This window comes from Polypterus senegalus, chromosome 4 (assembly GCF_016835505.1).
Source record: "Polypterus senegalus isolate Bchr_013 chromosome 4, ASM1683550v1, whole genome shotgun sequence".
Taxonomy (NCBI): domain Eukaryota; kingdom Metazoa; phylum Chordata; class Cladistia; order Polypteriformes; family Polypteridae; genus Polypterus; species Polypterus senegalus.
The window spans coordinates 239867375-239893870 of NC_053157.1; the positions used below are offsets into that span (position 1 = coordinate 239867375).

The window sequence follows — 26496 nt, forward strand, 5'->3', positions numbered from 1 at the left end:
GTTCCACTGCTCCTCGACTGTCTCCACATTTAAAAGCTTATCCCAGTCTATCCTACTTAGACTTTGTCGCATCTGCTCAAAATTAGCCCTACTAAAGTTCAACTTAACAATTTTAGTCTTTGCATCTGTACTCTTACAAAATACTGAGAATTGTATTACATTATGGTCACTTGACCCTAGTGGTTCAATCACCTCTACACCTTCAATTCTATCCTGATTATTACAGAATACTAAATCCAGATAGGCTTCACCCCTTGTTGGTGCTTTAACATGCTGTGGGCTCTCTGTTTACCTTCCCGCGACCGCGTGGCTAATCGGCTATGCGTCCGCCCCTTTCACCTTTTACTGACCCAGCTCTGCAGAGCAAGCGGCCTTCTTCCGTCACGAAGATCGGCTTACATTTTTGCCGTCGGGGAGCCAATCTTCGTGACTGAAGAAGGCCGCTTGCTCTGCAGAGCCGGGTCAGTAAAAGGTGAAAGGGGCGGACGCATAGCCGATTAGCCACGCGGTCGCGGGAAGGTAAACAGAGAGCCCCAAAGCGGCGGCAGGACAGAGGCAAGGCAGACATAAGATTCAATCAACGAGGTTTATAAAATGAAATATCAAACAATACAAGAAAAAAACATGAAATAACTATATAAAATAAATATAACATGAAATAACTAATAGAAATCAAACAATCATTTATGAAAAAAGAACACGAAATAACTATATACATACATTAAAAATTAGTGCCATAACCTGCAGATGAAGCCCAAAATTAAAATGAAAATTGAGAGGGAGGCCTGCCAACATATAAAGTGCCAGTCATTTGCAAAGATTGCAAAAAAAAAAAAAGTAAAAACAGCTTCAAAAATGAAATGAAGCAGGCCTCCCTTTCTGCCAACATATAAAGTGCCAGGCAGTTATAAAAAAAAGAAGAAAAAAAAAAAGCAATGTATGGGCCCCATCTACATATTAACAAAAGAAAAATTTAGTGGCCATCCTCCCCGGCACGATTTTGCTTTTCCCTTCTCTTTTCCTCAAGCCACTCCTGGACGGTTTTGCCGGCTGAGGTGGAGCAAAAGAATTCCCCCCCAAATTGACTGTGGCCGAACTCTTTTGTGTTAGATTGGCCACAGCACTTGCAAATATAAGTCTCGATCTTTTTCCTTTGTTTGGGGGGGATTCCTTGCTGTCGTGCCAGCTCGTCAGCCTCCTGCTTTTTCTTCCGCCACCAGGCAGTGGTGCGGGGTACTGAGGGTCCTGCCTGTGGCGGTGGAAGTGGAGGACTGGCAGTGTCAGCCGGCGGTGAGAGTGGCTGGGTGGCGGGTGCTTCATGTGGCATGGGGGGGTGCGCAATGATGGCTGGTGCCACATCCACGGGGCCCCGACATCGCTGCGCTCCGGTCAGGCGGGTCATGGAAGTGCAGTGGTTGTGCAGCGGACTCCGCCTTCACCCCTAAACCCCCCACCTCACTGCAGTGCGCGTTCCCGCTGAACTCAAAGCGCAGCACCGGACTATACCAGTCGGGCACTCGTGAAGCGCGCGTGTCACACTGAGACTTAGCGGAGTGAGCGTCACGTGAATAGCCGTCTGCTTAAAGTCGAGGCTCAGTCGGTGCTGCGATCTCAAAGTGTCCGTCATTAACACAAGACGGGCTCAGACAGTCCACGGTTATGTGCGCACACTCGGGAGATTTAAGGAGCGCCGAGAAACGATAAAGGAGAATATCAGTGATGGAGACACCGAGGAGAGAGCGACATCTTCAGAGGGAGTGTCTGTGACTATTATGGGATGGCGTGGGAAGAGAAAGTCGGCTGAGAAAGAAGGATCACTTGAGCTGGACGAGTGGCGCAAATCTGTAAGAACTTCAGCTGCCGAATAATCGCCGATATCGTGTTAAAATATCTGCGATATATATATATTTTTTTTGATTACATCTCGCCTGATGAAGGGGCCGGATTCGCCTCGAAAGCTTGCATATTGTAATTTTCTTAGTTAGCCAATAAAAGGTGTAATTTTACTTGACTTCTCACTACTTAACACAATTCCCAAAATGTGTTAATTGAATCCAGTTAATCTGACTGCGAGTCTCATGTTGCTAAAGATGAAGCAAAATTAAATGCAAGTCTGTTAATAGTCATAGCAGTTCACTGTCACTTGATCGATATTATTATATTATTATGACTTATCATCTAATAATTATATGACTTGCTACCTCACTATTACGACTAAGTTTGACGGTATACTCCCTCTACTGGACATAGTGGAGAATTGCAGGCCTCTTTAGGGTTTTGCAGTTGTGTGCCAGCAGGGAGGTTTACAGGCTGGTATGGTGCCCACTAATCACACTCACACTAACACACATTCTGTCATTAAACTGCTGGCCGATATCAGAGGTGACGTCTGGTGCTGCGGCTCTGTAACTCGATGATATTGATTAGCATGGGAGTCATAAAAGCTGTGCTAATATTTGTGAGGCGCCATCTGTTGGAAAGACAGAGACAAAGTGACTGGACAGACACACAGACAGACACAAAGACACTTGTCCTTTTATTAAAGAGGATTAATCATAAACAAGAAGTCTTAATATCATCAGAACATTTAAAATATGAGATATGATCAGTGGAATGTACAAATTAAAAGTTACCAAATGAACAGATTTGACAAATAACAGTCGTCCATATTTATTTCTTTTGTGTGTTTTGATCTTTTTAAATTAATAAGCAATTCAAATTTTACAAACTGTAAAGCATTAACAGGCCATTTATCTCTGTGAATGTAACACCTAATCATAATTAATAAAAGATTAATATAAAATAAGTATTCTTTTACACATTAATTATTATAAAACCAAACTGTCCTTCAAGGTCATGTCAATATTCAGAATATTTTTTTGATCTCACCAAACACTTCACATCCTAACTTCTCGTTTGTTTAATATGCAGAGAGGCCACAAGAGGGAGCAGTTTAGCTCCCGAAGAATCAGCTGATGTCACAGCCCTGAAAGTCACAGGAATGTCACTAAGGTGCAAGTCACATGACCAGCGTCTGAGTTGACAGCACATGATGAGGGCCACAGGAGCTGACGTGGAGTAGATTATCAGTGACTGGCGATGTGTCCAGTGTGCTCATCGACTTTTAAATGACATTTTTCCCTGAATGTGCCCACCTGCCACCCTGCTGACTGACATTTCCATTTCATTAATCCTGAGCTCTAAAAGCCCCCGAGGTCAGCAGGAGACGACCTCAACCAACACAAACATCAGACGACAGGACAACATGGCTGTCAGCCTGTAGAGTTTGAACGACTGCCAGTGTGCAGCTGTGACGAGGACCTGAGTGACCAGACAGACCAGTGACTTTATGAGGTCACACAGCGGGGACTGAAGCAATGGCCGAGGTGACAGGAGAGAGAAGAGGGCAGCAGGGCTTAGGTCAGCAGTGAAGAGCTCATCGGGTGACAACCTATCTGATGAACGAGTGCTTAAAGAATCAGGCGTCAGTCACACATCGAGATACGGATTTTATCAACGAGGAATACAATCTGTGATCACAGGACGGCCATTAGCGTGTGACGAGTCAAAGAGGAGAAAATCAGAGGGAGGAACAAAACTGACAAACACACAAGTGACACACTCGTCTGACTCACTCTGTCTCAGGTCACTCATCTCACCCTTTATCACCCTGACGCTCTTCTCTATCATCCTCACCCCTCACTCTTTATTCACCTTCTCCTCTTTCTTTTAACCCCTCAGGCTCCATGAAGATTATAGATTTAGAAGTCACAGTCGCCATCTGCTGGTGAGGCCTGTAATACACAGTGGGGGGGCTGTCAGCCTGGGCCTTCATTGGCTTCTTCACACACTCTGATGTCAGGTGACACGCCGCTCCTTGAGGGGTCCTGAGGGAATTGTAAATTAATCCTGGGAATGTGTGTGTCAGTGGACAGATAAAAGTGTCCGCAAGTGTCACATCTGATTGTCACTTTGGACACCAATAGTGAAGGTGAAGTCAGTCTGCTGACTTGTCGTCTTGAAGTTGGGTGACAGTGGGAACAACAAGGAGGAGGTGCAGTTTAATGTCTAACGTGACACCAAGTGACTCAGTAAAACACCAAACTCCATCAGTATGGCCGACATGTGACTGAGCGGTGAGTCCTCGTCTTTAGACATTCACAGTGAATTCATTCAGAGGTGACAGACCACCGGAGTAAATAATAGAGGGGCAGACAATGTCTGTTCAGAGGAAAGCACTCCAGTCACTTCTGTCACTCTGGGCTCCTAAATAGTCACTCGAATGAAGCTCTGGATACTGAAACAGGCATGTGGTCCTGCTGGAGCAGCACTACTGAAAGGCGCTATATAGACTGACTGACAGGTGACATTCAGTGACACTCAGAGGACACAGCAGTTGGGGTGTCAGCCTGAAGGACATGTGGCTGTGAATCAACAGTGACCCCTGCTGGTCAGACTGGTATTTGTAGGTCTGAGGTGTCACCGCCCCTCACTATGACACACACACCTGATTGGCTACTCAGACCCAATAATAATGGAGACCCTGACAGCCGCACTCGCCCCGCATTCTCATCCACAAATTCACTCACAGAGGTGCTGCCCCCCCACCCCAATAGTGTAAAATTAATTTTGACCCCAAACTGCAAACACAAAAACACCTGAGTTTCTGGGGACATCAAGTGACCGGTGGAGGGTACTGGTCAGTGGTCACATGGTGTCAGGTGGCTGATTGTTACACTGGAGTTTAAAAAAAGCCAAAACCCTGGATAGAGGGGCTCAGTGAAGGAGGTGTTGAACCTGTGCAGGAGGGTCATTGTGTGTGAGACGCTATAAAATGACAGAGAGCCAGCAGGCCAGTCCAGAAACACACCTATTCTGGGGCTGTAGGGGGCGCTGATTACAGTCTGCTGTTTATTGTGCCACACAGAGTACTGGGAATCAAACCACTGCAAACACCAGGACTTGTCGTTGTACCCAAGGCTGCACTCCCAGCCCCCTCCTTTCCTGCCCAGTCCTTTATATGCGACTCCAATCCTCATGAAGTCTCCACTGCACTCCACCTCCCAGTAACAGCGAGTCCCAGTCAGAGCCTCTCTGCACAGAACTTGGAAAAAGTTGTTAAATCTGTCAGGATGACCAGGATATTTAGTCTCTGTCCCCTCACATGTCACCTTCTTGTTCCCTTCAGACAGACGGAGGGCTCTGTGTGCCGTGTTGATGTCCAGTGTGAGGGGACAGAAGTCTGAAAGGAGAGAAAAGAAAACGAGTGAGGAAATCCGGGAGTATGTAACGGGAATGGGGGCGGAGCACAACACAGACAATTAACAAGAACCAATCAGGAGCTGCGCTGATGAGACACTAATAGTAAACAGCTCATCTGATTGGACAGAATCTGTGAGGATTAAAAATTAAATTATAAAAAGACAACAACAGACAACAAAGTGAAAGGCAGGCAAGTCAGTCATTTGAAAGTCATCTCAGTCGTCCAAAATTATGATAAACAACATAAGGTCACCATTGAGGTCAGAGTTCTGATGGGCTGTCCACACTGACCACTGGCTTTATTAAATGACATGTTTTATTGTCACAGTCCACCTCTTTAATTTAAAAACCAATCAACTGTCACACTTCACAATCACATAAATTATTTGAATAAAAGCTGTAATCATTATTTGTTATTTACATCTATCTATCTATCATATAGTGCCTTTCCCATCTGTCATTGTGTCTCTCTTTCTTTCTTTTATGTGTTTCCTGTCATCTCTTATTATTATTATTTGACTGTCATTCTTATCCAAGGTGACTCCCATCATTTCAGATTCCATTGTTTCCTTTTCTTTTCTTTGTCCAATCAGAGCCCAGGCAGGTGAAGTGACTTGCTGAGGTCACACAGTGGTGTCAGTAGTGGGATTTGAACTCACAACCTCAGGGTTTGAACTCCAAAGTCTTCACCACCACACCACACTGCATTTTCTCCTTCATTTAAACTCTCCTTCTGTTCAATCTGAGGTCAGCTTTACTCTGGTGGTCTCATCATGTAGGTGGGCTGCAGCCCTGTGGACCCTCAAACATCTTGAGAATATTAGTAGCTGTGCTCACTGGACCATGAAGCTCTGTGGAGGTGGTCTTATAGTCTTCACCTTGTGTTCAACAGACGGCTTTGGTGATTCACTGCCTGAGTCTCTCTATCCCATAATGCACCAGTCTGTGGTGTTAAGGGTCCACAGCTCACTGAGCACAGGCCATTTTTAATAAATAATCGATGTGCTTGCGGCTTAGCGAGGGGACGTTGGGCCATAGTGGGCCGCGGGACGATCCGTAGGGTGTGGGCGTTTCTCACCTAGTGCACAGGTGAGGAACTGCCCACATTCATGATTGTCCCATGGCTAATGCTGCAGCTGCTGTGGCCCTCGTCATTTTAAAAAGAAGCGCGAGTCAGTTTTAGGGGGGTGGAAAAACGATCGGAGAGAAAAAGGAAAGGAAAGAGAGGACGGAGGTGATAGGGAGCGAGTGTGGAAGCAGGCGGTGCCGGAGAGAGACAGACACGTGGTGCGTGCATGTGGTGAGCGCGCGATCGAGCGCTCGTGGGCAGCGGTATGGAAACTGGGTGTTAGGCCAACACCTAGACGTTTGAGTTGAGGTTGCTCCCGCTGAGTGAGCAGGTAGCGGGAGTGCCTAGAGGAAAGCGACGAGCCGCAGAAGGCCGTGGAAAGGCAGCGGAAGTCGGGAGGCTTGGTGGTGGAGTCCCTAATGTGAGCGTCCTGGCTATTGGGGTAATCAAGTCTCGGGGACTGGGATGAGTGCCAGACCGAAGCCAGGGATTGGGAGGTCTCCAGTCTCGGGTGTGTTGTAGGAGGGCAGCTGCAGAGAGCGTCTTGCCTGCTGCTTGGCCCAAACGGGATAAGCAGGTGAGACGCTAACAGAAGAGCACCGGATTTGTTGTTGGTTTTTAAGACTGCTTCCTAAAAGAAGATTTTAACCTCTCGTTTTTAAGGATGTGTTTGTTTTTCTATTTATTGATTTTTAACCTCCACGTGTTCTTTTTATGGGTTATTTATTTAATGAACTGTGAAGAACTGCACTATTTATGGAACACTGTTTTTGACTGTTTTTTAATAAAAGCACTGTTACACTATCTGCCTTCCCCTTGCTCAGTAATTTGCCTCCATTGACTAGCTCACTTGACAACATTATCAACGGTGTTGGGTTCAAGTGCTTCCAACAGCAATGGGAGTGTGGAGCCAGAACCCACATCGTCACACAGTCACAGGACCCCCATCCCTCTCAGGCCCTCAGTCACACAACATTCAGACTTTCACATCATAAGCCTGTCCTGCTCTATTAAACCTTCAATGATTTTTAATGTGATAATCCATTCAGTCAAAGCACAAACTCACATTTTAAAAAGTCGTCTCTGCTCTGAGGTTCAGGAGGCTGGAGGGCGAAAACTGGAGCTTCATGAGCTGAAAATAAAAAGAAAAGAGAAGAAGAATGAAAACTGTGAAGATGGCATTGTGGGATCTTAGTTTAGTTCTTAAACACAGATTACAAATGCAGAGGAGTTCAAATAAAACATTTATAAAATACACAAGGGCTGGCAAATGAGGCCAAATGTCGATTTGAATATTCATATTAATAATAAATATACGGGGAGTCAGAGAGTATTGAGACCCCTCACTTTCTGCACACTTTACTGTGTTGTTGATTTAATTTTAAATGGATTAATGTGCCTGTGAGAGACAGTTGTACGTCACTGTGCTGATTGTACACTTGCTGGCCTAATTCTTCATTTAGAAAGAACCGCAGCTACACCAGAGAGTAGATAACACCCTTCACCAGCTCGCTTCAAGGACTTTAATAGATTTGTATACGTAAGTGTATGTGTGGTATCTAAACAGAAATAAATGAATACAATAAGTGCACAAATACAAATGAAATACATATATGAACATAACTAATTAAATGTCAAAGTTACACAGTATTCAGGAAGAGCAAAGTTAAACATCACTCATCTTTACGTATTGTTTAATCAAACCAGTAGGTGGCACTATTAACAAGAATAAAAGGAACAGCGTAACGCCCAAGACTATGGAGGAATATGTCGGACATAATTAAATAAATAAATGCGCAAATAAATAAAAGTACAGTGAAATGTGAGCATAAATTAATAAATGTGTCATGAAATGAAAGCTTCCATAAATAAATATATCATTAAATGACAGCATAAATAAATAAATGTGTCACGAAATACGTATTTGTTGCTTATTTATTTAATTTTGTCCGTAACATTCCTCCAAACCATCATAAAATACGACTTGAAATAAAACTGTCACTTTCACTCGTCAAAGTTGAGAGGGTGGGCTCTAACACCCCCTCTAGTTATTGATTTGTGAATTGATAGCACAAGAATTAATTAGAAAAATGCTTACTACAGCCGATGAAATGGATTCTGCCGAAGATATTACGTATTTTAGAGAGAGAATTGAAGATTTATCGGAAGAAATTACAATGTCGGCGGCCCTTTTTGACTCCAATAGAGATGAAACTATTTTTGAAAATGTCGAAGAACTGGTGGACCGGACTCTACTGCACTCCAGTTCAGGTGACGCAGTTCCCTGCTCTGGACGTCCATCCTTTGACATTCCAGCTGAGTCAATAGAACACCTTCTGTTATGCGGTTTAAAAGTACGACAGATTGCAGATCTATATGGTGTATCGGAGAAGACGATCACAAGGCGAATGAGCCAGTTTGATATACGGTAAGCTGCACCGGCTCTATTAGTTTAGGTACTTTGACATGGAATACCCAAAGCAGCGCCAACTAATAATTTGATCTGAGTATCTGACCCTTGTTTTACGAGTATAAAGTCAGGTGCAGATTCGCAGCTACTTTTTCAAAGAACTTTACAACTCTGATCAGTGGCAAACATTGTCACAACATTTCAATTTCTTCCAATAAATCTTCAGTTCTCTCTCTAAAATACGTAATATCTTCGGCAGAATCATTTCATCGGCAGTAGTAAACATTTTTCTAATTAATTCTTGTGCTATCGATTCACCAATCAGTAACTAGAGGGGGGTGTTAGAGCCCACCCTCTAAACTTTGACGAGTGAAAGTGACAGTTTTATTTCAAGTCGTATTTCATGATGGTTTGGAGGAATGTCAAGGACAAAATTAAATAAATAAATAAGCAACAAAAAACATATTTCGTGACACATTTATTTATTTATGCTCACATTTCATAGTACTTTTATTTATTTGCGCATTTATTTAATTATTTTTTTCCGAAATATTCATACATACAAGACGGCATTCATTTACAAAAAAAAAAAACAAAAAAACTTTACGTTTAATACTGTAAGAATCAACACATTTTAACGTCCTAGAATGAAGTAAAATACAGCGCATCTCTCCCCGAAGGTCAACAGTGCACAGACTTAACTATATGTTCATTCGCAAACAGCAAACATACCATAATAGCGCTTTTCTATACTTGCACTGACCGTCAACATAAGTTGCAACTTTAACTAAGATGTTAAGTTACAGTGAACGCTGCAAAAAAAGGAAAAGACTTACTTTGTCAGTAACGCACAACACACAGTTACAAAAGGTAACAGCAAACTGTAACTTGAAAAACGCAAACAAGCAGGAAGATACTGTGAGCGCGTTACAATTCAGGAACAAAACGCTGTGCATGCGCAGTAGTCTTGTGGGGCGTGTCTTGCCGAGGTTCAGCATAAAGCAGGGAATTTTGTACAGTGCCTTTTGTGCTCATCAGTCTACACACAGTAACCCATAATGACAAAGTGAGCGCAGGTCTTCAGGAAGGTCTGCACATTCATTACAAATCAAAACTGAAACTTCTCCTTCCTAGAAGTATTCAGACACTTAATTCAGGTCTTTGTGGAAGACCCTTTGGTGGTCTTCATGACTAAGTGTCATTTCAAGCTTTACACTCCTGGATTTTGCCAGTTAATCCCATTCTTCCTGGCAGATCCTCTCAAACTCTTTTAGATTTCAAGGTAATCGTCTGTGAACTGCCATCTTCAGGTTTCTCCTGTTCTGTGGGGTCTCAGTCTGTTCAGTCAAGGACACTCAGACTTGTCACAAAGCCACTCCAGAGTTGTCTTGGCTGTAGTCTTCAGGTTGTTGATCCATCGCCCAGTCTGAGGTCGCAAGTTTTCTTTAAGGTCCTCTCAGTATTTGACTGCACTTCTCCTCCCCTCAGTTCTGACCTGTCACTCTGTCCCCATAGCCTGATGCTGTCACCACCATCTTCACTGTAGAGATGGCATTAGGCAGGTGGTGAGCAGCGCCTTGTCCTCTTTAGACATCCTGCTTGGTCTTCTGTCTAAAGTGTTCAATGTTTGCCTCATCAGATCTTTGAATCTTTCCCTTGATGCTTTCAGGCTGTCATTTGTCTTTTACTTGAGAGTATCTTCTCCCTAGCCACTTTACCATAAACGCTTGATTTGTGGAGCACTGCTGAGATTGCCGATCTGTCAAGCAGTTTCCCTCATCTCAGCAGAGGACGTCTGAAGTTCTGTTGTAGCAACCATTAGGTTCTTGGTCACCTCCCTGGCCAAGGCCATTCCTTCCCAATAACTCAGACTGGCCATCTCTAGAAAGTGTCCTGGTGTTTCCAAACGTTTTCCATTCCCCAATTCGTGAGGCCGCTGTGCTCCTGGTAACACTCAAAGATTTACAAATGGCTTTATCCCTTGGCTCTGATTTTTGCCTCACCAAAATTTGATCACAGAGGTCTACAGAAGGTCCCTTGAACTCCATGTCTTAGTGTTTGTGCTGACATACAATGTCATAAATATTCTTTATTTTATACATATTGACAAGCAGGTACAGTTCTTCACATCTTCAGCGGTCCATCTAGTTAAGAAATCCCACCCTGAGTCGAGAGGGTGCTGCTCCTGCTAACATCATCACTTCAGTGAGTTCATAGGCCACTAGACGAGTGACGTCACTTGCACAGCCTGCTAATTAAGCTCCGCCTCTTCTGTGACACCATTTTAAAATGTCACCAGAAGTGGGTGTTCATTACAGATCTGTGACTGAGGAAGACGGAGCTCCGACTCACAAGTGACTTTAACTTGACTGCCTTTGATTGCAGCAGACGTCATCATTGTGCTCCGTCTTTGTGCTTTTTATTTCATCTTCATCATTAAACGGGGTATTTCAGGGTGGTACCCCAACTCTTTGTGCCCACTCTCTCTGCTTATTTTCACAATACACACATACAGGAAATGTCTAATGTGGTGGACGGCTCTGATGGACCCTGTGCCCTTGGCTGCTTGACCTTAGTTTGTGTTTAAACAAATCGCTGTCTTTATGTGTAAATGTACGTAATTCATAATTTATAAAGTGTGTTTAACTCTGAGGCTGCACTCACTGAAATGTACAGGTGGTCCTCAAGTAGTCAGAGTTCTGACGCAGTCCTCCAATTTGCTTAACTTCACCACCAAAATAAATCAAATAAAATGCGTTTGGTGTATAAACTCCTTTTAAATGTCGGTGGGAGACACGACTTCTGATCAAACAACAGCAGGAATATAAAACACGAGAGCCCAGGGGGAGCACAGCAGAAAATGGATGAACGTGAACTTTTAACGTGGACTCCATCCAGCAGAATGTAATAGACAGCAAAGACAGCAGGAGCAGATTGAGATGTTCTGATGTTATAAAGCACTGACGCTGAGCTCGATTTGAGTCCATTAACGTCTTCTCTGTTCTCAAATAAACAATTCATTTGTGCTCTGAGCCGGCTTAGCCATTTAAAACATATTTCTGTTCATTAATCTTAAGGTGAGCAAAGCAAATGAAATAAAAAGAACCTCAAAGTTAAGTGAAAAAAGGACTTTTAGGAGAGAATATGGAAAAAGTATCAGGAGTGTAACATTTCAAGTTAAAATTATCAAAACATCTGATTAAACCCAGCTGATTATTTAGAGAGTTTGTTATCACTCAGCTAATGACTGCGAAAGGCGCTATATAGTAAAAAATAATAAAGAGCAAAGGATGGCAGATAAATGTTAAAGAGCAGGCGTTCCTCAGTGTCATCTTATTGTCACTCTGGTCCTCCAGATGGACTTCAATAACAAACACAATGTCACCAGACGCTGTACCTGATGGAGTCCTTGTCATGATGTCCCCTTGGCTGATCTTCTCCAGACTCTTTGTCAGACCTGACAGCTCCTTTCTCAGGTCCTCAGATGAGAAATCAGCGGTGACAGTGAAGCTCAGCGAGTCTCCATCAGCAGGAAGGACACAGCGAGAGGAGAAAGTCTGCATCAGGAGAGAAGAGGGGACGAGATTACAGAAAGGAGAAATTAAAAAGTAAGTAATGCTGATAAGAGGGGGCTCTTCCGAATTAAGGATCAGTGTGGTGGGCAGTCAGCGTGGGTTTAGATGGTGAGAACGCCTATCATTGACTTGTTGGTTATTTAGAAGAGAATATTTTGTGGAGTGTAGTGGAGCATCAGAGATTATCAACCTTAACTATAAATGAGCTTTTCACACAGGACTCCAAGAGAGGAGCGTCAAGATAAAGGGACCGAGGGGGCAGGTGGGTCAAGATTTGACTTGGCACACAAAACAATGCATTCAGCTTTTTATGGTTCTGAGACAAACTTAATTAAATTAAATTAAATATGAAGACTAACACATGTGGGGAGAAAGCTCTTTAATATGATTATACAGTTGATGGTCTGCAGTGTGACTTGTGAGGAAATCCTAGGAGCCTTTAATTCTTCATTACCATCATCAACCATACAAAAGAGAGAAAACTACGGCAATCTGAGTTATGTAGCGACCACCATGTGTGGAGTGTAAATCAAGAAGAGAATCTCCATAATGTCTGTGAAACACAGTCGACATCAGGACTATTGTGTGGAGTGTGAAAGAAAAGCACATGAGAAAGATGAGAGATGAGAGACGAGACTGGACTGTGGGGTCTGAACTGTGAGGAAATGCTGAAGGATTTGAATCTCATCAATTTAGGGATGGAGACATCAGAAGGTGGCCTGGCAGAAGAGTTGGCACCCTCCTTTATTAGATGTCATCTTTAACACTTCCTAAACAATACACATTTTCACTCAGAGAGCTGTAGATTCATCTGTCTGTCATGCACATGAAGTTCTCAACTTTGAGATATTTGTACAAATAATATGAAATGTTAAGGAAATATGAAAAGACAATCCATGCTGGGCTGAATGGCCTGTTCTTCTCATGTTGTACAAACTCCTCAGATCTTTTAAATTTCTCTCTAAATGTTCTCAGGTCCCACACACCCCAGTCTGATCAGACTCCCTGTGAAGTGTCGCTCTCACCTGCAGGAAGTGGAGATGGTCCTTGGTCTCTGAAAGCTCCTTCAGCTCAGCTTCTCTCCTCTTCAGCTCCTCAATCTCCTTCTCCAGTCGCTCCATAACTCCTTCAGCCTTCTCCATTTCTCTCTTTTCTTCTTCTCTGATCCTCTCAGTCAGTTTCTTGTGGGCTTCATTAATGCACCGTATCAGAGCAGTGATGTTCTTCTCATTTTCTTCCACCTCTCTTACCACAGACATCTGAATAAATAGGATAAATATTTAGAATTGAGTCACGTGATAAGAATAACCAATCATGAGGCACATGTTTTGTTATTTTGATGTTTTGAAGGACAGTTTGAATTGGCTGGGGTGTCTGGTGGTACTTTATTTGCAGAAGGAAGGTCAGTTGCAGACTGACTCGCATACAATATGTTCCCTCCTTTATGCCGAGAAATATCATCACTCTGCTAAAACTGCTATTAAGGAAACTGCAGGACTTTATGAGAAACGCAGTCATGAAAGGCTTCCTTCTGAAGGATCTTGAGAGTCATTGGCAGGAGCTGCTGGGGACACCTCTACTGTCTTGTGAGGACTCCATTTGACCTGACAGTTTGTATAAAAGTCTGCCTTTAAAAATGGCATCTCCTGCTCAGCCTGAGGTTAGGAGTGGAGTAGGACAACACACAGCTAGAATAAAGAAAAGAAGAAGAAGAAGAAGAAGAAGAAGAAGAAGAAGAAGAAGAAGAAGAAGAAGAAGAAGAAGAAGAAGAAGAAGAAGAAGAAGAAGAATTTGTAAAGAGGAGTGAACTTGTGTGTTAGAAGGTAATTGTGTTAAAATAAAAGTATTTCTGGACCAGAGACTTGTGTTTATTAGTTGTATTCTAGTTTGGGGTGTCAGACATCACCGTGTCAGACCTGTGAGATGGAGATATCAAACAAGAGGGTCTAGGAGTTGGTTAGGGAGATTCAGATTTCCTTTCATTTCATGAACTCTTTGCATATTTATCTTCTTTCATCTCTTTTTCATTGTAAAGCTCAGAGTTGTGAGTCTTTATTTCCATGTCTGATGTATTTCTACTTCATTTATGAACTTTGCATTATTACTAATGAATTTTCTATTGTAATTATTACTCATACTTATATAATGACAACTGGCTGTGTGTTACTATCTAGGAAGTAAATGTGAGGTAAAAGGTGGCTGCTGTTCAGGATCATCAACCTCAAATCTTTAGGTGTTCTGCTGTTTTCAGAAATTTGCACATCTGGACAGTGACTCAGATAACTCAAAGAGTCTTTATATAGTTAAACATTTATTCATCAAAAAGCTGTATTCCAAATACACAGACACTCTTTTGAGCCATACAAGCCAATCCAAAACAAAATTTCCAAACAAAATCCAAAGACAGTTGTTGAAAAACAAAGCACAGTTAGAAAAATCCAGAAAATCACAAAAGCATAAGGCACAGCTAAGAGAATACAGTAACTTAACAAACTCGTAGAGCACATTCACAATGAAACTGTGAGAAACCCTCTGGGTTTATATGGCTGCAGGGAAGCTCATGATGGTGATTGGCAGATGGTCCACCTCTTGGTGAGCCACACACAAACCACATGGAACATGTCTGAGTCTGTGTTAAATAAATTAGATTGGATAAGTTTAGTCTGTCTGGTCACAGAAATGTATGTGAAGAGTTCTGTCTCTGCTGGATGAGAACTTTCACATAAACGAATCCTGGCAGAACTGGGCATCAGAGAGTGTGCTACCATAGACAGTCTGCCAGCTCATTACAGGTTTAGAGCTACACTAGTGATCACAATGGAAGCCAATTTGGGGATTCTGCCAATTAACCAAATAGAAGTGTGAGGATGTGGTGGAAGATGTGGAATAACAGTTAGAAACCCACTGAGATACTGGAACATGGGGTAAACTCCACATGGAAAGTGAATGGAGGAAAGTGGATCTGAGATTCAGCAGATGCCACCACTGGACAACCTTTGTGATAAAATATTAAAGCTGAAGTAAAACATTTGGAGGTGTACATTATGTAAACTCTGCACTCAATCAAACAGTGGAGATCTTTAAGCTCTGCAGTCTAATAAAACTGAGAAATACCACAATGAACAAGAGAAGGCCATTACAACCTCCAGAATAAATCAAGAATATCCCATCTCTCCATAGGAGGTATTTTACAGGAAAAGACAGGCTCTCAAATCAGAATTTATTTTGTGATAACAAAAGAACCTGAGCAACTCATCTTTAAATCACAACATCATTATGGTGAACATGGAGAGAAGGCTAAGAAGAATTGTGAATTTCCCCTTGGGATTAATAAAGTATCTATCTATCTATCTATCTATCTATCTACTGGTCAGCTGGACAATATTAGGAAAGAGGAACTGGACAGACCTCTGACACTCTCAGAGTTACTGGATGCTGTAGACTCACTCCAAAGTGGGAAAACAACAGGCCCTGATCGCAACCAGTGGAATTTTATAAAGACGTTTTCAACTAAGTTAGCTCCACTATTATTAGCAAAGATTACAGAAGCTAAAGACAACAAAAATCTACCCAAATAACCTACCCAATTTTCCACACCTCCCACCCATTTCTTTTCCAAAAGAATTCCTGATCAGTCCTAAGGAGTCAGACAGCATCTCAGCAACATATAAAACCATTTCAAAGAATCTCCCCTTTAAGTGTCCTAGGATATGGTGGGAAAAGGAATTTTGAATGAATATCTCAGAAAAGGATTGAAAGTCAGTCATGCATAGAATACACTCCAGCTCCATATGTGAGAAATATTCAACCATCTGACTTCGACTCCTTCATCGATCACATTTATCTCATTTAAAATTGGGACGAATCGAACCTGCGAGTGTGGGAATCGATATCCAGCCTTACTGGGCCACATGTTTTGGGAGGACAACAAAGTAACATCATTTAGGGCCAAAATGTTTGAATGTTTTATCAGACAGCTGTGGGGTCACAATCACTCCTAACTCACTAATATCTGTGGCTGGTGGGCTACCAGAGGGGCCTAAAGTGGAGGAGGACACTTTGACTGTAACTGCCTTTAGCACATTGTGAGCTCGTGGACTTGTGCTGCTGAACTTGATAACCCCCAGCCCACCTGTGATAAGTCACTGGGTCACTGATGTTTGACATTTAAAAAACACAAATTCTCACTTAGAACATCTGTTCAAAACCTTTTTAAAATATGGCAAGATCTAATTAATAAAACTTTAAAATAAGCAACCATAGCAGGGGAAAAGGAAATTCTGACTTTTTATTTATTTACTTATTTTTTTATCTATCTATTTAAATGATCAGGAATTTTGGCCTAGTTCTCAGCTCTTCTCTTTTTTCTTGGCTGCAGCGTAAATCCTGTTTGGAAGTTTAAAATTTTTTTTTGTTTGTTTAGATTTCTGTTTCATCTTTCTGATTTTTTTAATTTTTTTTTTATTTTGACTTTGAAAGTCATTTGTTGTATAAGTTGAAGTTGATTGCATGCAATGATATTTTAAAAATAAAAACAACTTAGACCATTAATGGACGTTGTGCCCGCTGATCTAATTCAGAACATCAGCGTCGACCTTCAATGTTGAGTTTCTGTCAGTAGAGCTAAGTCCCCTTTAAGCAGCTGATGCAATATCAGAGGACTTTAGCGTGATGCTGTCTGAGTCTCCACTGAATAACACCTGGGAATCGGTCAACAGTTAAAGGCCATGAAGGACACCACAACACGTCTTCTCTAACTCTTCCATCTCGTGTCCCTACTCATCATCACCATTGAAGCTCTGCTGTTCTTCAAGTTCTCATTTATTTCTCCCCTCTTTGATTAAAGTGTTGTCTTCCTATTCCACTCACCTTCATCTTGTCCTTCGCCCTCCTCGTCTCCTTCAATGTCTTCTCTCTCTCCTCAAGTTTCCTCTTGATGTCACTCAGTGTCGCCCCCAGCTGTTTCTGTTTGGGCACACAAGAGGACATGTGTGGTCAGATCAGAATTCACGTTCACATTGTGATTTCTTCTTCTCTTTCTGACTCCTGATATTTTCGCAACACATTTGTTTGACATTTCATGACACAACTCAGATTTGATTTAAGAAACAGAAATAACAATAAAGATTAAATGAAATGTTTAATTTAATTGATGTAAGATTGAGTTTGGGCTTGAAGAGTGCGTCAGATACAGAAGACAGTTTGAAGGCACACTGGTGTGTGAGTTAGCTCTTGACGTTTAGAAGACATCACATCGACAAACTGCAAAATGTGAAGTTCACACAACACCACAAATAATAAAATCAAACTGGAGTGTAAAGTAAAGAAACTGGTGAAAGGCCAGGAGGACTTAAATCACGTCATGTCAGTAATTAGAGGATCTACAAGGCCATTTGATATCCTGAGTCAGATATCTGAGGACGTTGTCTGCCGTTGTCATTTTCTGCAGTCAAGTAAGATACTGAAATACACAAACGATTCTGTTGATTCCAGGAAGAAGGCAATTAAAAGGAATTCTCAAACTCAAAAATGATATTTTTATATGTTACTTACCTCAGGTGTTTTGTTTAGGTGATGGATTATTATTTTTAATAAAACTATGGAGATCCGCCCCCGACTCACTTCGCTCGCCCACCCCCAAGTTTGGTTCGTGCGGAACTTCAAACATTTAAGATAAGATAAGAACTTTATTCATCCCGAGAGAAATTCTTATGTCATTGGCATGTTCAGTGCAGCAAGAGAAATAAAGATAGTACAATAAAGATTTAAAAAGAGAAAAATAGTAATTGTGCAAATAACAGTTGTTCAAATGTACAAAATACGACAGTATATAACAAGAATATGACAATTAAAAGTTACTTAGTACTTGTGCCTAAGTAAAATGAGCTAGCCGCTTGTGATGACATAATGGGACTAACATACCGCCACAAAGGCTGAAAAGATCACCTACAGAACGAAGAGGATTTATAAAGCTTTATTGCCACAGGTAGAAAAGATCTCCTGTGGTGTTCAGTTCTGCATTTGGGTGCAATGTGTCTTTTGCTGTGTGTGCTCTGATGGTTCCTCAAGTAGGCGTGTATGGGATGAGAGGGGTTGTCCATGATACTGAGGAGCTTCTTCAGCATTCTCCTCTCGGACACCTCCATCAGATCCTCTAGTTTGATGCTTAGGACAGAACCAGCCTTTTTAATCAGCTTGTTCAGCCTGTTGTGATCAGCTGTCTTCTTCACCGCACTGCCCCAGCTCATAGCTGCAAAAAACACCACACTCTCCATCACAGAGTGATAAAACATTGTCAGCATTTTCCTGCATACATTAAATGACCTAAGCCTCCTCATTAGGTAGAGCCGGCTATTTCCTTTCCGATCAGTGTCTGTGTTCTTGGACCAGTCAAGTTTACTGTCAATGTGTACTCTCAGGCACCTATAGTCCTCAACTACTTCAACTTCCGTTCCCCTGATAGTGACAGGGGTGGTAGGAGGAGCCCGCTTCCTAAAGTCCACCACCAGTTCCTTTGTCTTTGTGATGTTTAACTGTAAATGACTCTGCTCACACCACCCAGCAAAGCTTTCCACCAAACCCCTATATTCCTCCTCCTGACCAACCAAAAAAAACATTTAAAAGCCTGTACAGCACCTGTCCTTTTGTCTCGCTGCCTTGTTTCTCTTCTCCCCCAGACATCCTCTGCTCCTGTGGTGCAACCCTATGAACAGGAAGATTTTCTGTTCTTCTAATTGAGAGGCAGAACTGTCCCCTCCAACTACACATGGAGCTCGATTCACTCCTGAAAGAGACTTATGTTTGTTTGAAGTTTCTGAAAAACGTTTGTCTCTAAAATCTCCTGTGTATCTGTGCCACTCTGTGACCCAAGCGTGACCGCGTACGTGGATTTCACTTTCACCAAACCACAAATCTTTTCATTCTCGCAGAGAGGCCTCTTCATGGGGAAGAAATACTACTTTTCCCTGATGGCAACACGAATTAGACGATCTACAAGTCTACGACTTAAAGTTTCAATCCAAACAATATATTCAATCTCTTTTCGCTGTTCTGTTATTTCACTAAGTAATAATTTCTGTTTGTCTGTGAGAATGCGATCTTTACATTCATTTTTGTTGACTTTCAAAATGTCCAAAGTCTCCATCTTGAGGCTCTTAAATCTGTCTCACTGGACTTCTAAAAAAGTGTCTTCAGAAAGATAATGTCTCGTCTCTTATAATAGAGAGATGTTTATTATGTTTATGTGTTTTGGTTTCACCAAAGCCTTCGAGACCACCCAGCCATCCCTGTTAAGGGGTCAGCTCAGAGATGTGCAGGTGGGTGAGCCTGTGGTGTCCTGATGATGGAATATCTGTTGGGTAGACACAAGGACTGTGTGAGCAACACTGGAGCAGCACAAGGAACAGGCCTGTCTGCTTTACTCTTCACTCTGCGCACCTCACACTGGAAAGAACAAAATTTCTCTTTTCTTTTATATCCAAAAATCACCCAAGGAGTGTCTCGGGGGCTTTAACTGACCATGTATTTGAGAGCCCCCTACTCCTGATTCCCTAAGAAGACAGGAAAAACAAGAAAATCGAGGTTGAATACACACACAATAGAGCTAATGTTCCAAAGCCCCAGTCCACCTAAACTGCACGTCTTTCGATTGTAGGAGGAAACCCACATGAACACAATGAGAACATGCAAACTCCACCAGGGACAAGTCAAAGTCGAAAAATAAAATGTATTTATAATATAAGGACAACTGAAGATGTACGTATTCAAGTGTATACAGACAGACGACATCAAGAGACAATACCAAACATGAGTCTGTGTTACCTTAGTTGGTTCTTTCTTTTGCACTTATAGTAAAGGCACATAACTTGTGATTTTATTTCTCATAATTTTTATCCCACAAATATCCCAGTAAACCTAATTAATTCAGAACCAGCTTTTAAATGTTCTCGTCTCAGTTCTCCTTCAGTTCTTAGTCACTTATTAAGTTTCTCGAGTCAGCACTGTGGTGGCAGTTTGGTTTTCCTCACAGGTTGTCTGCACTCCCTTACAGCTCCTCTGTGTGTGTGAAACGCTGCTCTGAACTGATTCAAGTCCACTTTAGTTTTCTTACTGAATTTATGATGAGACCCTCACAACAGCTAAGCCTTCTCCTTCACACAGTTATGGTGATGTCAACTCCCAGAATTCACCCCCTGGCTTTATCTTAACTAAAGAGTCACAGTCAGAAGTTCTCAGACTCCGAGCAGGTGAACTCCTGACTTGGTTTATGGTCACTCAGGTGGAGGTGACGCTTTGTCCAGATTGTTGTGTCCATGAAGAGCTTCCTCTGTCACACATTTAAGAACATTCAGTTTTCTTTGTCTTTCTTCTAACAGATTCTTTTCTCTCTCTTGTCCTTTTCTTGTTGTGACTGTGAGTTGTTCTGCAGTTTTACGTCTTTGAGGTTTCACACTTGCTGGTTATCTTTTAGTGGAAAACAAATGTACAACTGCTGGTTGATGTCCTCCTTCAGTAATTCTGCAGATTTCATAGGTGGTCTCTCTTACATTTGCACCTTGCTTTCCTTTATCAATTCAGGACTGAATGAGACCCCCACGTTCAACTCCATTATAGGGGTCTTCAGCTCTTACTGTCTGGCACTACGTTACCCTTTGGAGCAGAAGAGATCATTTAGCCTTTGTGATGGCCACAATAAGGGTCTTAATACAGGTCAGAAGATAATCCAGGGGCAGAGATCAGAGTTCTAGTGCTTACAAAGGGTTATAAAGGACGGAGTGGACTTGCTGCTGTAGGTGTCTTGGATGAACAGAAATCCAAACTTTTTACTGCTAATTCCTGCTAAGTGTTGTCCATCAGGTTGAGTTTTGTCTCCTTCTTCAGTCACAAATTGATAAAGAGTGACACACTGAAACATCACTGGATGTCATTTGCTGTGTTTGATCAGACTGATCAGATGAGACCCAAAACTGTCAAGGAGAGTCCTGGTGAAGTGAACTGACATCTGAGTTGAAGTTACGAGTCAATAAAAGAGGGGCAGGCGGTGGCAGCTTAAGAAAATGACTTCTGACCAAGCAGTGCCAGTCTGTCCTACAATTACATGTCTGCTTTCAGGGACATCTGAAGAACTGATTATGTAAATCAATCAAAATGAAGTGATAGCCAAACAAGAGAAAACATAAACAGATCAAAAATTAGATGTCGATATTAGTGACCTGATTCACAGTAAACTGATTAAATGTCAGGCCACTTCATAGACTTCATTGTTGTTTAAGATGTTGGTTTCTAAACGTGTGTTCAACTGTGAGCCGAGCTCTTTTAATATTCCAGCGAGGACTCGGCCACATTTGTGTCACTTACTGAGACCTGGCAGAGCCGATGTGACACTAGTCCTTTATTTGAAGAAACAACAAATGGTGGACTGAAGTTAAGTGTCTTTATCTGAACTTACTGTACATTGAGGTTGTGTGGTAGTGATGGGGGATTTGAAATTTGGCTTAGATGGTCAGACTTGCACTTCTAGTAAGTTCTTTACACTCCTGCTGGACTTGTTAGGGTTTTACCAAATATGAAAGCTCAGAGACTTTGTCATAATTATACATTTGGTGGGATTATCACTCAGGGGTTTGACATTCAAAATGTCCTTACTGCTCCACTAAATAACATGATGTCTAATCACTAATGAAGAGCTTGATGAGTTATATCATTAAAAACAGAAAATCTACACAGGAATAGTATATTGACATTTCTGAGCTGAACTTAATGTAAGAATCGTAGACTTAACTCTGGAGTACAATACAGATTGACATGTGACAATAATGTGTCTCTTAAACAGCCCTGAGATCAGCCAATTGCAAACTCCGATTCTTTAAAAATGGACAAACACCACAAAGGCAGACGAGCAGCTAAGCACACTCAGCGTGTAAGTGTCAGCAGTACAGAGTGTGTCTATTGACGTGTCAGACCTTCTATTGAATTACGTTTAGGATGACATTGTGTGCTCACTTACTACGCTTACATCAGCCAACTGTAACATCATCTTGTTAAGAACACCTCAGGAGGGTCCGAATGTCAGACATTTCTACACGTAGCCCACATTACGCTCGCACCCCTGCCAGTGGACATTTCTAGACAGCAGGCTATAGTTGGCCTCCCACTGCCTTAGAAACTCAAAGAGAAACTGATCAGAGCAGAAAGAAACTCAGCTGGCTGTGAGGAGAGAACTCAGGTGTTTGTGGGCCATCTTGGGGATCTCATCCTGAGCTGTTTCATGACTTGCACCAGTCTCACCAGAATGGACTCCAGCAGTCAATGCTCTGAACTTGAAACATCAGGTTTATAAGGTCCAGTAAAACCTCGATTATCAGTCAGGGGTCAGGACCGAGGCTGTGACGGATAAGAGAAAAGACGGATAACAGAGCAGCGACTTTAAAAATGACATACAGTAAATTAGTGTAGTGAACAGTCGTAAAAAACTATATTAACAAAATGAATTGATTTATATAATATTGTAATGACCAGCGTAATAAGCAAATACAACTCAGAGGTCCTGGAGTTTGTCAATGTTTTACGTGGAGTCTTCGTTCCCTCACAAGTGGTGTCCTGTCTTGCACTCCGTTATTTGGCTTACAGAGCTCACCTCCTAAACAATCAAAGAAAGCTTTCCCTACCGATCAGTTGATCTCCTGCCACTCTCGTTGTGTATTTCTGACACCTCAAACACTCCTGCTTATTGTCTCCTGACTCCCTGCTCCACACCTTCCCTTCTCTCCTCACTTCTCCTGTCCGCCCCTCACAGAACAGAAGCCCCTCAGCCAGTCCCATCACATTCAGCTTTCTGCCCTTTCTGCCCCATACTGAGCATCACAAGCTGCCTGCACACCACAACATATTAACTCAACCTGATATAACAGAATATATAATGAAAATTACAATGCAGAAGACCATTAACATTAATACAGAATAACGTTACCGTCACTGGTTTCCATTTTCAACACATTTTTCAATAATTTAAGCATCCCGCTTTATATCGTTCACTGTTGTCCTTCCTACTCCGTCATTTAGGCAATACTTGAAGAGCTGTTGCTGTTTCGTAAACGTTTAATAAGTTCAAACAGCTATTATTTATCGAGCACATCTGTCTCGACTTAAACTCTCCAAAATGTTTCCAGGTCGAGATCCAACATGTGAACGTTGCAACCAAGTCCCAGCCTCACTGGGTCACATGTTCTGGGCCTGCACCAAATTAACATTATTCTGGACAAAAATTTTTAATTACCTCTCAGACAGCCTTGGACTCACAATCCCTCCTAAACCATTAACAGCTGTGTTTGAGGTTCTTCCAGAGGGGCTTAAAGTGGAGAAGGACAAAGTAATTGTGATTGCATTCACTACACTGTTGGCACGCAGACTTATTCTGATAAACTGGAAGAACCTAAACTCTCCTGTTTTAAGTCAGTGGGAAATTGATGTGTTATATTATTTAAATTGGAAAAAATCAAATACTCAGTTAGAGGATCCGTACAGACTTATTTCAAAACATGGCAGGATCTAATCAGTAATATTTTAAAATAAGTTCATAAAGCACAGAGAATTTATTAATTTAGGTATGTTTACAAGCCTTAAATTTAACGCCGTTTGGCTTGCTCTCTCTCTCAAGGGTGGGGAACGATCTGTTCTTAACTCAATTTTTCTTTTTGTAAAAACTTGATTGCTTTGTATGGATTACAATAAAATTAATAAAAAAAAAAAAAATAAGTTCAATCAGCACACACATATGTTGATAGGTCATAACAATGTATAGTAGTTTAGTTTAATTATAACAAAAAAGAAAATCTACAAACTGCTATTAAAGCTGAACGTACGTAACGGACACTGGGATTTCTGCTGTTCCAAAGTACAGAACTCACAGTAGTAATCGAGAGATGCTGGCGTGCAGAAGGTTGGGTTTTTGTTATTTAGTCCTGACATTTAATTAAGTGACAGATAATCGAGTTTTACTGCAGATGAATAGATTTCTCTGACACATTAAATGTATAAATTCCTTTACTCACAGTTATTTAAACAGTTTCCATTAAACACTAAACATCACTCACCTGCTTTTCTTCTCTTTCCGTCTCCAGCTCGACCATTTTATGCCCATTATGTCCAGTCACCACACACATCATGCAGATGCAGGAATCATCAGTTTTACAGAATATCTCCAGACTTTTCTGATGTTTCTCACAGAGTTTCATCTTCAGATTTCTATCAGAATCAACCAGCTTGTGGTGCTTCAGGGCGTCTCCTTCATAGTGAGGCTGCAAGTGAGTCTGACAGTAGGAGGCTGGGCAGGTGAGACAGGACTTCACTGCTCTGAACTTCTTACCAGTACAGAAGTCACACTCCACGTCTCCAGGGCCGGCATAATTCTGAGGAGGAGGAGAACTGAGTGTCATCTTCTTTAATTTCTTGATGACTTCATTCAGCAGGTTATTTCTTCGCAGAGCAGGCCTCTTGGTGAAGTTTTCTCTGCACTGAGGACAGCTGCTCTCTTGGCTCTTTTCCCAGCAGTCCGTGAGGCACTTCAGACAGAAATTATGACCACAGGGGATGGTGACGGGGTCAGTCAGGGTGTCCAGACACACCGAGCAGGTGAACTTGTCCTGTGATACAAACAGCTGGGCTTCAGCCATCGTCAGTCTGAGGAGAGGCAGGAAGAGAGAATCAGTCAGACAAACAAGGAAGTGACTTGTGAAGAAACGAAAGTGAAAGTTTGTCTGAGCTCAGTGAGGAGGAGGAGGAGGAGGAGGAGGAGGAGATTTAAAGAGAAAGCTGAGAGCTCACAGAGAGAACATCTGAGGAGACACTGAGGGTGAACAGTTAATGTGAGACAGGAGCTCAGAGAGTGAAGACCACCAAGTGACAGAAGAGATGACCTGTCACAGGGGGTCTGCTTAAATGTCATTGACGTCAGTATTTCTTATTCATTTATTACACACTGAAGAACACATCAGACTCCATAATAATCGTCTTTATTAAACAAATTATCTATCCCATAATAAGTTCTTGTTTCCAGCTTATCAAAAATGAATTTTTGTGTTTTTCATTGTCAATGCCATGAATTTATCAGATCATTCAGTAAAGACCCCAACTGAAGTCCACTCAGTTTAAGAAACAGAATAATATGATACATTAATAAACACAAGGATAATAGAAATATGAAAACATCTTAAAAACTGATAACAGACAGACAGACAGACAGACAGACAGACAGACAGGTAACACACAGCAGGCGCCGCTCTCGGCTCCTTCACAGTTTTTTAGATTTTCTTGGTTATTCAAGTCGTTTTATCTCAGGATTTGTGAGACGTAGTCAAGTCTGATGAACAGGCTCGTCTAGTCCAGCACCCTACTATTAACACACACAGAACCGAATCACATAATTGGGTATAAGTGATGACCTGATGCCAGTCCCACTGTACCAGCCCACCTCAGACTCATTCCACTTAAGTACATAAGAGTGACCCCTCCAGCCTGTCACTTCTCAGTGCCCCACACTGGGACTCGCTATCACCAGCAATGACAAATGTACAGATGTCTCTGAGACACATGAAGGCTCGTATTACATTTGTTTTATGCAACTTGCCAACCAAGGGGGTCTTACTTCTGCCACCCTTGCTTTTCTGTAGCCAGCAGACACACCACATGCACTTCAGATCAGGTCATCTACCTCATCCTAAGCATATGCATGCCTGGCCAGTACTTGGATTGGAGACCATCTAGGAAAAGCTTGGGTGTCTGCTGGAATAGGTGTTGGTGAGGCCAATAGGGGGCTTACCCAGTGGTCTGGAATTGGATCCAAATGCCCCAGTGCAGTGATCAGGACACTGTGCTGTATAAATGGTGCTGTCCTTTGGATGAGGAGTAAAACTGAAGTCCTGACTCTCTGTGGTTATTAAAGATCCCTGAGTGTCCTCCATAAAGATGTCTTTGCTAAACTGCACTCCAAGGCCTTGTCCTTGTGTCCCCCTAATCGTCCCCTGTCTCTCATTAGCTAACTGTTTCTCTCACCACTTCACCTTCTAATAGCTCATGTGTGGTGAGCATACTGGCACTAGTGATGTGTCATTCTTGAACGATTCGTTCATTTTGAACGAATCTTAATGTGACTCGGGAAGAATGAGTGATTCGTTCAGTCGCGC

General features: G+C 42.1%; 2 protein-coding genes across 2 annotated transcripts; both read right to left on the bottom strand.

The window, feature by feature from the left end:
* Positions 1–4757: 4757 nt before the first annotated feature.
* On the bottom strand, positions 4758–5321 carry LOC120528938 (stonustoxin subunit beta-like; the record flags this gene model as incomplete). The annotated part of the gene is made up of 1 exon (XM_039753014.1): positions 4758–5321. A coding segment is annotated over one exon (564 nt), but the record flags the coding sequence as incomplete, so codon positions are not given.
* Positions 5322–7385: 2064 nt separating this feature from the next.
* LOC120528322 (E3 ubiquitin-protein ligase TRIM47-like) lies at positions 7386–24994 on the bottom strand. Its single transcript, XM_039752469.1, has 3 exons — positions 24409–24994; positions 17186–17281; positions 7386–7463 (listed from the first exon to the last, which is right to left on the bottom strand). Exons 1-3 carry the CDS (start codon positions 24985–24987, stop codon positions 7401–7403), a joined length of 738 nt encoding a protein of 245 aa, XP_039608403.1. The 5' UTR covers positions 24988–24994; the 3' UTR covers positions 7386–7400.
* Positions 24995–26496: the final 1502 nt, after the last annotated feature.